The sequence below is a fragment of the Belonocnema kinseyi genome, chromosome 3, assembly GCF_010883055.1.
Source record: "Belonocnema kinseyi isolate 2016_QV_RU_SX_M_011 chromosome 3, B_treatae_v1, whole genome shotgun sequence".
Classification (NCBI taxonomy): Eukaryota; Metazoa; Arthropoda; class Insecta; order Hymenoptera; family Cynipidae; genus Belonocnema; species Belonocnema kinseyi.
The window spans coordinates 81003908-81016380 of NC_046659.1; the positions used below are offsets into that span (position 1 = coordinate 81003908).

General features: G+C 29.8%; 1 protein-coding gene across 1 annotated transcript in view; it reads right to left on the reverse strand.

The window, feature by feature from the left end:
- LOC117169901 overlaps nt 1–12473 on the reverse strand; it is a 312876-nt gene that overhangs the window by 8762 nt on the left and 291641 nt on the right. The window contains exons 14-16 of the mRNA XM_033356410.1: nt 5132–5310; nt 2873–3046; nt 905–1181 (exon numbers count right to left, since the gene is read on the reverse strand). Coding sequence (XP_033212301.1) covers nt 905–1181; nt 2873–3046; nt 5132–5310 — 630 coding nt within the window. The remainder of the gene's footprint in view (nt 1–904; nt 1182–2872; nt 3047–5131; nt 5311–12473) is intronic.

Genomic DNA, 12473 nt, shown 5'->3' on the forward strand with positions numbered 1-12473 from the left:
ATACGCCAATTAGCACAAATGGTAAGTTCCGACAGTGCCTACAAGTGTGCCTACTGGCCGCTAAATGGCAATACCGGTTTCATATGTATACACCTGGTAAGGGTATGGCACAATAGGCTTTATAGCTTGAGCGCTAGGGGAGCTCCATAGGGGGCTCCATGCCCGTGATATAACTAACTAATAAAAAGTAAGAGAATTTTATTCTGTCATCAAAAACCGCCTACATAATACTTTTGAGCGGTACTGTATATGTGAGCGAAGTTTATATTTAATACTCGTGATTATGTGTGATTATATGCAATACACGTGATTATATGTAATTATACACGTGACTAAAGATTCATGTATATTTAACTACCGTTGATGAAATTTCTGTTATTATTTAGGAAAATTTAGAAACGGTTTCGAAATAAAGCTTGAGTGACGCGTCTCTGAAAATTCCTACAGAAATATCTAACAGTGTAGAACTGATTACATTTGGGTTCAATTGAAAATGCCGTTAAGATTAGTGTTAAATCTTGTTTAAATTTCGGTCTAATCGTCATTCAAATTTAAACTGAAGAAACGTCAATATGGGGACAGACCATCTTCTATATTATAGTTAATTTAAAAAATATATAATTTGTATAAATTTACTGAAAAAATATCATACTTCTAAGTTTTATTTAACTTCTAGATAGTTTCGTTTCAAATGAGTCAAATGTGAAAGAGTTAAATTAATAATAATATATTATTCTGCGAATTAAAAAGAAGCTTTCACTACATAAATATCGTATACTTAATGAGAACAAGGAAAAAGGGGAAGATTTTGAGAATAGTAGAAAAAGGGGAATTTGAAAAAGGGGAAACGCATTGGAATGGGGGAAAGACTGTGCATCCTGCACACGAGACATCAGAAACTTACGACTCTGGGTTGATTCAATTTCGATGGTTAGCAGACGGTTGGTAGGTGAAACCAAAATCCATGTGCACCTTTGTTGGTAGTATTGATTAAGTTTAAACCCTACGTTGATTGCATCACCAACATGAACTTCTCCCTCAGGTTTCGCGGTTTCGTGATCCTTGCAAAAGACATCTTCGGCGAACTTGTAGCCGGCTTTGAAAGTAAGTCCAGTTGTCGAAAACCGTGACCACTCTATGTAAACAGGTGTTGAACTGCGGATACCAACTGGTAACCAACCCTAGAAACGAAAATGATCAAATTTTATTTATTATATTATAAAAACGCTGGAGAGATTCGCAGTTACGAGCAGAAACCCTTATACAGCCGTATGTTAGTCAAGAAAAAACGATTGGGAATTTTATCTGTCAAAAAAGTCCAGAACTTTTAAAAAATCTTTCAAAAATCCTGGAATTTCTATTAGAGGTACTTAAAATAACTGTTAGGAATGATAAATTTGAAATTTTCATAGTTTTAAACTTCAGAATATTTTCTAAGTGACGCTTTTTGTCCAAACTGGTAAAATTTTCTTGTTTGAATTTATGTGCTTTGTATTTATATTTATATTTTTGCAGTTGCTTCTTCCTGAAGATTTCATTTTTATTTAAAAAGGTGTCCTTTCTGCTTGTAAAATCAACATTTTTGTTAAAATGTCATTCTTTTGTGGTTGAAAATTCAACTTGTTGTAAATAAAAAAATTTTTATTATAAGTTCAGCCATTTTGGTAGAAACTTAACTTTTTGTTGCAAATTTATAATTTTTGGTTGTAATTTCCTCGTTTTGGTTGAAAAATTCATCTGTTTTATTAATCATTCGATCTTTTCAAATAAAAATGCCACAATACTAAAAATCTTTTTTGTTGAAGATTCATAATTTTAGTTGATAATATATTTCATTGTTGAAAATTCAACTTTTAAGTTATAAAAATTCAACTGCTATCTAACAAATTCGTCTTTTGGCTTGAAAATTCAATTATTCGGTTGGAAATCCATTATTTTTAGTCGAAAAGTCAACTGTTTTCTTAAGCATTCATCTACATATGCCGACAGAAAATTCGTTCCTTTGGATTGAAAATTCATCTTTTTTGGTTAAAAATCAAATATATTTAAAAAAATCAAATTATTCGATTGCAAATGCAACTGTTTTTGGTTGCAGTTTAATCTTTTTTGTTTCAAAATTCGGCCATTCGTTTAAAAATGCATATTTGTAGGTTGATCGTGCAAGAATTTGGTTAAAAATTTAGCGATTTTGTTGAAAAGAGATCTGCTAAACAATTTAATTTTTGTTTTGTTGAAAATTCATCTCTTATATTAAGGTAAATGCTCTAGTAATTGCCACGGTTCTATGCTTAACTTAGAAGAATTTTTGTTGTTGAAATGAATAAATAAATTAAAAATTTTAATCTAAATTTTTATTAATCCGTTTATAAAAGATTGATATCGTTGATAATGCTTGTAGACTAAAATACTGGTCTTTGAAAAATAATAGAAAGTTGACAATTTAAAATTGGTCCAGAAATTTAGGGAATTTTTAAAATTAAGTTTTTTGTCCACCGTATTTTTCTTGTATCCTTTCGTCCGTCGGTCGTACTTTTCTACTGGAAGGGGAAGGGTTGGTTGGGGAGAATCGGAAATTAAGAAAGTGCAAGTTATGAGATTGTTCGGTAAAAAATGGGGAGGGGTAGTAATTGGGAGGGGTTTTAGGAGGGAGGAAAGGGGTGGGAGGAAGGAAAGATGTTACAAACATGGGGGAGGGAAATAGGACAGGAGGTGCCACGATAGTAGCGAAGAAAGACGAAGCGTGGCGTGATAGTAAAAGGGGGAGGGGGCAATTTTAACGACTTAATTAACGTCTTAATAGACTCATGGCGGCTAAATAGATTAAAACATTTTTAATTAATGATTTTAACTGTTTGCTGATTATTTCACTCACTTGGTAATCCCCACACAGGCAATGCACTACATGTCCAGTGTCAGATACAAGCAGTAAATGGTCGATTTCATCCATGGTTTTATTTCTGTTTGCTTTAATTGTACATCGACATCCGCTGTCCCCACATTCGGTTGAACATGGATGATCACGAATTTCCTTTTCTGAACTTTCCACCTTTAATTAAATTATGTCATTGTAAATTACACTTTTTTATCTATTGGCCAAATACACAGTACGACAAAACTGAATTTTTGGGACAGAAGTTTTATCTGACTTAGACTTTTTTCTATTAAATTAGAGATTATTAGATTTTATAGAGATCTCTCTAGAGCTATTTTGACATTTTTGTTTTCAGAAAAAATTGTGTGAAGAAGAAAAGTGAAAAAAGGAGTTTTCGACAAAATCATTTTTTAGCTTAAAAACAATAACTTGTGTGAACATAGAATCCAAATGTATAGTGTAAAAATCATCCTTTTGATTGAGGATTTAACTATTTTATTGAAAATTAATTTTTTTTAGTAGCAAATTCAACTACTTAGTTGAAGATTGAAATTAGTTGTTAAACATTAACTATAGTTGCAGATTGATCTCTTTGTTCGAAAATTTAACTATTATGTTCGCAATTCGTTTTTTTTTTAGTTCAAATATACTACTTTTAAATATTACAATATAAAACTTGAATTAAAAAACTATATTTTCTAGTTGAAATTTCAATTAAATTTCATGCATTTTGTTAAAAATTATTTTTGTTTGTAGATACAAGTAGCTAATCTTCTTGGTTGAAAATTGATCTTTTTGGTGGAATCAACCATTTATTTGGAAAATTGTCTTTCATAGAAGAAAATTAACCTTGTTAGATGAATATTCAACTATTTTGTTTAATATTCATCTGTTTTGGTCAAAAATTCAACCCCTTAGTTGAAAGTTGAACTACACTGCTGAAATTTCTTTTTCCGGATGTGCAATCATCTCTTTGGTTGAGAAACTAGTTATTTACTTGCAAATTAATTTTTTTCGTTAAAATTTTTTTTCTGTAAATTTAATGATACTATGTCTAGTTACAAATAAATCTTTTCAATTAACATTTTTCTGAATTAACATTTTTTTAAATTTGAAATTTCAACTATTTTGTTTAATATTTAGCTGTCTTGGTAGAAACTTGAACTACATTGTTGAATATTTGTTCTTTCAATTGAAATTTCATTTCATTGATTGAGAACCTAACTATTTTGTTAAAAATTCTTTCTTTTTATTCCAAAGAAATTTGTTTTACTGAAAAATAATTAATAATATTTTTGACTTAAAATTTATATTTTTAATCCAAATTTATTTTTAAAATTTGAAAATTTCACTATTTGTTTGAAAAATGGTCTTTTATGGAAGAAAATTAACATTCTTGGATGAAAAATGAACTGTTTGGTTAAAATTCATTTGGTTTGGTAAAAAAATAATTTACCTGGTTGAAACATGAACTGCATTGTTGGAAATTTGTTTTTTGGGATGTGTATTTATCTCTTTGGGTTAAAGCCTAAATATTTCGTTGAAAATTCATTTTTTTCTATTGAAAATGATTTTTTTTTTAATCTAAAAATTTAACGATAATATTTTAAGTTAGAAATTTATATTTTTAATTCGAATCAATTTTTTAAACTTGAAAATTCAACTATTTGTTTCAAAAATGGTCTTTTATTTGTTTGAAAATTTGTCTTCTATGTTAGAAAATTAATGTTCTCGGTTAAGTTTTCAATTATTTTATTGAAATTAATCTTTTTAGTTGAACACTCAACTATTTGCTTAAAGTTTATCTGTTTTATTTGAAAATGCAAGGACATGATTAAAGTTAAACTGCTTCGTTACAAATTCAAGTTTTTGGTTGAACATTTATCTATTTGATTCAAAAACTATTTTGTTGAAAAATCGTTTTTCTAGTTGAAAATTAATATTTCAACAGAATATTTAACTATATCATTTCTGACTGAATAGTGATATATTTGATTAAAAATTTATAATTTTTAGTGGTAAATTCAACTATTTGATTGGAAATTCATATTATCTGTTGAAAATGTAACTATTTAATAAGCTTTAATAAAAAATAATACTTAAATTGTTAAAAATTGTGATATGTCGACTGATTTGTTTATAAAAATCCAGTTTCGTTCTACTTTGAACTGGCATGGTACCAGCAGTATTTTAGTGCTGATTCAGTTTTCGGCCAGAAGTAGGCCAGTAGAGATAATAAAATATTTAATAAAATCTCACTGTTATGATAACTGATTGATTGGCAGCTGGGATAAAGAGCTGTCGACATTTTACAGGCCCGTCTTTGACGAATAATCTGTGTGGTTCCGGATGAACGACGGAGCCTTGCGCTGGAGATGTTAGTCCGTAATATTCAACATCACAAACACTTTCTGGCTGTCGAGTTCCTCCTTCACGTTCTGTAAATTGGAGACATATTGTATACTTTCATCAAAAAATTTTATACTGTATAATTGATACAAAATTTAAATATTTTGTAATTCGAATTAATCTGAAACAATCCGAAGCAAGTTTTTGATCTTCTTTAACCCTCCTCATTTAATGTTTCAACCCTAAGTTTAATTCACTAGAATCCGATTATAACTTATTAATCCTTCTTCATTGGTGCATCAACACGGAATGCATCCAGTCAGAATAAATCCGACTGAATCCGGTGACACTAGTTCGAATGAATAAGTGTGAATCCAAAGCCAATCCGGATGAATCCCACTACAATCCGAAACAAACTTTCATTCCTTCTCAATCCGATGCCCAATCCGAATGACCGACTCAATTCTTTAATTCCTGAATTTTCCATTATGCTCAGAATTTCAAATCCAATTTATCAGCATTACGGTGGTCATATATTTTCTTTTATTTAATATTATATTACATCATAATTAGGGTTAGGCACGTCTTTACGGCGAGATCAATTTGAATTCCTGTCGAACCATACAAGTGACGTACGATATTTTATTATAAATCAGCATGTTATGATCCCAAACCAGTTTCAATATTTTTAAAGCTTTTGAGACCGTGCGCTCAATCCGAGTGAATCGGAAACCAATCTGAATCTACGATTTAATCCTGTTCAATTCACCTGCATAATTCCGTGAATCCGAGGCTCGTCAAAAAAGTTTTTTCAATCCTTCTCAATACATGCACAGACATGAACTGCATTTTGTCAATGTTAATACTAATAGTTATTTATTTTTTTAACTTTTCGCGTATTTCTTACCATTTTCGAGATAAGTTAATATTTTACTAGTATCAGTTCTTGCTGGCCAAGGACTGTAAAAAACCTGTAAAAAACCTTTAAAATTGCCTCAATTTTAGCGTATCTCTCATCGTTTTTGAGATAACTAATAATTATTATTATGTTTTTTAATTTTAAAAGTATTTTTAGCACGTGCTGGTCAAGGACCCTCCTCCTTTTCCACACTTTCTTCCTTTTCCCCTATTTTTAGAGAAACTAACTACTGCCACCTACTTCATAACACAATCGACTTCATAAACTTTATTTGTATTCTTGATTTTCTAATTAGCGGATCTTGCTTGCGACAGCTGATTGGCTGATTCTATTGTATCAGTAACAATCTAGTGGATCTTTAGAAACAATTTAAAAGTTTTCCATAAAACACTAGATTAATAGTAATAATCTACTTGTTTTTCGGAAAAATTACTTTAAAAGAAATTGAAGTTTCTGTAAATTCTATATTTTGATTCGCGTCTGCTTCATCTTTCCAGTTTTTTGTATTAACTGTCCTTGGCCTAAGTTAATTTTTTATCTCTGTTACCATTTGTTTTTGAATCTACAAAATATCCGAGAACCCTTTCTGTACCCTCGTGAGGACTCCAAACCATCCATTCATTTAAAGCATCCCAGAAGGCGTCTATTATCTCATTTGTTTCACCATCAACTAGGGCGTAACACGCTATGATAAATAGTCTTCTAATTCCAACTTTCATATTAACTTACAAGAATCTGGGAGATACAAATTTATAGCCTTGATTGCAGTTTTGTTCTCTCAATTCCTTACTAGACCGACTCCTTGGCAAGCATGTGATTCGATATCTACTCCTGACCATAGTTCGAGTCCGTGCTTCAACTTTCCGTTTTCTATCATTCTATTGCCGCATCCCTCTTTTTTCGTTTCAGATACACATAAAATATCTAGCTATCTTATGTGCATTGCTTCTCGTGATTATCTTTCCTTAACGTTATTCACCTCTCTAGTATTACAAACGCCCAGTTTGTTTAATTTCGACACACTACTTTATAAGAGCATCCTCTCCGTTAATACATCTACAAATTATTTCACACATATAAATCTCTCAGAAAAAAGAAGTTCAAATCATATTTTGCCACGGAAAATGATATATTGCAGCCCCGAACAATACGGCGAGATTGCCAGGGTCAGACTGCCCAGTCAATGGGGAGGAGGGGAATAAATTAAATTTAAATCTAAAACTTAAAGAGAAGTATCATTTTATTTAAAATTTATTAAACGAAATTTTTTTCTATTTTAACAGCGTAGCATATTTAATTTCTTATTTTTTTCACATTTCAAAAAACTTTATTTAAAAAATCGAAGAAAAATTCCGAATCTGCTTTCGCCTTGCCTTTTGCTTTGTCTGTTCAATTCTATACAGGTGTTTATTGTATTGGAAAAAGAATAAAAATTTTCTTAACACTCTGTTTTCTCTTCTTGTATTGTGAAAGCGCTGAGCTAGCGGAAACAATAGGAAGGAAGAGAAGCTTTAGTGGCGCGTAGCAGGTATTGACATGTTAAAAGTGCTATACCCCAACTATAAGACGCACGCCTTCGTCTGCTTTATCTCATGCTTCGTATCAGATCGCCACAGACGAGATCCTTTATTTCCTTTCCTTTCTTTTGACACTTTTTTCTAATCCTCATTGCCAGTTCATTCTTCTCTCAAAATTGTTTTTATTTATTTCTAACTTTTCAAAGAGAATAGGAGTTTCGAAGAGATTACGATATCCGTGGCGACAAAGTTTTATTGTGAATTCCTATAGGATTTTTTGCGAGATTGTAAAACATAATTTCTGAATATGAATGTCGATGGGATTTTTTGCGAGAAATACGTATTTGGAATTTTTAAATCGATATCTCGAATAGTTTCCGAGATATCGAAGGCATCCCTGTTACTGGTCACAGAAATAATAAATAATGTTAGAGCACACCTCAGCCCCTTTTCCAATGCTTCGTGGGGGGGGGGTGCCCCCCCTGTTATTGGTCATAGAAATAATGTAAGGTCACTTCCCTGTCCCTTTTATAACGCCCCATGGGGCCTCTGTCTGGTCATAGAAATAATGTAAGATCACACCTCTGCCCCTTTTCCCTTTTAGGAGTCCACATAAAAACTCATTTTTCTTGTACAAAAATCGCCTATCGGAATGAACTTAAGAAATTATGTACATTACAAAAAAAGTTTAAAAAATCGATAAATCGAAAACCATTCGAGATATCGATTTAAAACTTGCAGATTAGTGTTTGTCGCTAAAAATACTACAGGAATCCACATTAAAACTTTGTCGCCCCGGATATCGTAATCTTGTCGGAATTTCAATTATAACATGTACTAGAAGTCAAGAACTCAATGAATTCCGAAAATTCCGATAATACTCAACAGAATTTAAAGAATTCAAATAATTCAAAGAATTTGAAGAATGTAAAGAATTCAAAGCTTTTGAAGAAAATTTTTCAAAGAATTATCAGAAGAAGAATTAAAACAATAATTCCAATAATTCAGAGAATTTAAGGAATAATTTAGAGAATGTATAGAAATCCAATATTTAAAGTAACTCGAATAATTCAAAAAATCAAAATAATTTCAAGAATTTAAAGAATATTTCAGAAAATTCAAATAATTGAACAAATTTAAAGAGCTTAATGGTTCCAAATAATGATATCATAAATAATTTAAACAATTAAAAGAATTGGAATAATGAAAATAATTCAAATAACAATCTGAAGAATAATTCAAAGAATTTAAACGATTTAAAGCAATGAAAGAATGTTTCAAAAAATGTAAAGCATATTCAAGAGAATAATTCTGACAATGCACAGAATTCAAAGATTTGTAGGAATTAAAAAATTAATTGAAATCATTTAAATAATTTCAAGAATTTAAAGAGTTCTTCACAAAAGTCAGGTGATAATGTACAGGATGCAAAAAGAATATAAAGACTGATTTTCAGAAAGAAAGAAGAGTTCAGAAAATTAAAAGAATTCAAAGAATTCTTCCGAGAAATCAAACAATTAAAAAAATTCAAAGCATTAATAAAAGAATCCAAATAATAAGGATTTGAAAGAATAAGTTGAATAATTTAAATAATTCGAGGAATTGAAGGAATAGTTCAGAAAATCTAAACAATAATTCAGAGAATACAAGCCTTAAATGATCTGCATAATTAAAATAATTCAAATAATGTAAATAATTTTAATAACTCAAAGAATAAGAATAATTTAAAAAATTCGAATTATTCAAAAAATTCAAATAATTACAAAATTCAAACAATTCGAAGAATTACATTTTTTTAGGGAATTCAGAACAGGCAAATAATAACTTAGTGAATTCAAATAATAATCCAGAAAATTTAAAGAATTTAAATAATAATTCAAAGGATTCACAGATTTCAAAGAATAATTCCTAGAATAATTCAAATAATTTAAAAATAATTCAAAGAATTCAAAGCATTCCAAGAATATTTTAAAGCATACTAGTAAAAATCTGAAAAATAATTTCAATAATTAGTCAACAATAATTCAAATTCAAAATTCCTTGAATTTTATTTTGATTTTTTCTCGCTAAGTTGATTAAAAAATTTAGGAAATATTGAAAAAATTTCATATTCGAAAGTTTTAATTATTCAGTTTTAATCACCTGGAAAAATGTTTGTCAACTGGGAAATGACCCGAAATTTTTAATTTTTAGATGCAATCTTGAAATGTTTTACATTTATATTAAGAATTGCACTGCCAATAAGAAACTTTTTTCGCGCATAGTGCACGATTCGTGATTGCTAGTTCAAAAAAAAACTCAAAAAAATTCAGAGATCGCAAAAGATATAAAGAATAATTTACAGAATTCAAACAATATAAACAATAATTTAAAGGATATAAAGAACCCAAATATCTTAAAGAATTTAATGAACAATTCAGAGAGTTTAATGAATAATTCTGAAAATCCCTAGAATAGTTAAAACATTTACAGGATAATTCGCAGAATAATTTAAAGAATTTGGAGAATTAAAATAATTCCAATAATTGTAAGAATTCGGAGAATTAAAATAGTTAAAATTAAAAGAGAAATTCAATTGTTCAAAGAATTCATATAATTCAAGAGCAGGGACGCGCCTTAATTTATCACTGATTAACCTCTGCTCTCATATAGTACAGTAATTAAAAAACTTTACGCCAGAACTAATTTATATGTGTCAAAATTACAAGCTTCTATCTCGGAAGTCCAAATGACAAGGCTCTATCTCGGTGGAAAATCTAAAAGATTGCAAGTTGCGACCTTTCCAAAATAGAGACTTTTTATTTGCATGCTACGAGATAGAATCTTGTTTTTTGTACACGTCCATTTTATTGCACATTTTCTTCAATTCTTAGTCAAATAATAAATTTACTTTCGTGAAATTTTTGTTAGAAATATTGGAAATGAAGTTTCATTTTACGTAATTTCAAATTATTTCAATTACGATCAATGTCAACACTTTCTATTTGAATTCTCTCTAGGGTAGGAATTTTCGGAAATTGGAAAATATCTCTTGTCCCAAGGTGTAGATTGCAGAGTGTAATTGCAAGTTCGTTAAGGTTCCCAATCTGCGAATAAAATTATGTTGACTCTACAAAGTGTGGCAGCGCAGTGTGTAAAAATGTAGCTATAGAGTGTAGAATATCTTCGTATGCAATTTTAATCACACGTTGATTATTTATCGCCACTCTGACTTAATTTTGCCTATGCGGAAAATGACTTTTCTTTATTCCTTTTTTGTTCATTCGGTTCAATTGAAATTTGAAGCATTGTCTCTAAATGAATACTTGTTTTCATCTCATATCCATTTTTCGGTTATTTGCCAATATTACTTTGTTGGCAATTACGCCATTTCTTTTTGGTCAAAAGGCATTCATTGAAATTTTTGAAATCCCTTGAAATTCTTTAGAATCTTTTAAAATATATAAATATATAATCGTAAAAATTCATTAAAATAAGTAGAAACATTTTTATGTCTTGAATATAATCGAGTAAAACTTTTACATTCAAGTTTTCTAACAAAAAAAAAGATCAGATCTCTATCTTTGAAATCCTTGGACATTCAATGAAATCCTCTAAACTTTGTAAAATTCTTTGAAATACCTTTAACTGTGTTTAAAGTTAATTTTATTTATTTTTCAAAGTTCTCTAGATATCCCTTAAAACTCTTTGAAATACCTTAAGGTTTTTGGAATAATTTAAAATTTGTGGAATCTTTTAAAAAGGCCTAAGCTTTTTAAAATCTTTCAAATTCCCAAAAATCCTTTCAAATAATTGGAGTTCCAACAATAAATACTAAAATAATAGAACTTCTTAAATCTTGTAAAATTCTTGGAAATCCATTAAAATCTTTGAAATTACTAAAAATTCTTGTGAATTCCTTTACATTTTTTTAATCTTTTAAAATTGTTCAGTATCTGTTGAAATAGCTTTAAATCTTTTAAATCTTTTACAATTTCGTGAAACCGTTAAAATAATTGGAGATTCTATAAAATTCCTGATATATTGCAAAATCTTTTTAAAACTTTGTTGAATGAATAGACGTATCCAGGATCGGTTATCAGCCAAGAGGCAAGTATTGTCTAATTCAGGGTTTGTCGCTTTTACTTTGTAGATAATTTTGTAATTATGATTATTTTTAAAAATTAAAACGCAATCAAAACCAAATATCATTTTGGTCCCAAATTTCGGATTGGCTATCCTATACATCGTCATCAGCTGAATTAATAGACGTATGCAGGATCGGTTTTCAGTTAAGTGCCAAGTATTTTCTACTTCAGGGTTCGTCGCTTTTAATTTGTAAATAATTTGGTAATTATGATTTTTTTAAATTGAAACACAATCGAAAAAAAAAATTTGGATAAAGCTCTAAATAGGTGAACGTGACGATTTCCTTTACACTGCGTATATTTACGTATTTTGATACGCTGATTACGAAAATGACAGTAAAAATTGGCGACTAGGCGATTTTCATGGTGAACCCGCGGAAAAACCATAAAAAAATGTGCAAAATCTCGCAAAATGCTTTCAATAAAAGTTGTAGATTTTACAGAAATACACATTTTTTGTAGAATACATTTTTTTGTACAAGTGATAGTTTTCGAGAAAATTAGTGATATCTCGATTTTTATGGAAAAAAACCAGAAAAATCATGCTCTTTTCGTTTTCGAGTGTTAACCGTCCCGCTCCCCATGACGCGTGGGCAAAGGGACAGGGGTGTGACCTTACATTATTTCTATGACCAGTCACAGGGGTGCCTTCCCGCCCCTACGACGCGTGAGAAAAGGGGCAGGGGTGT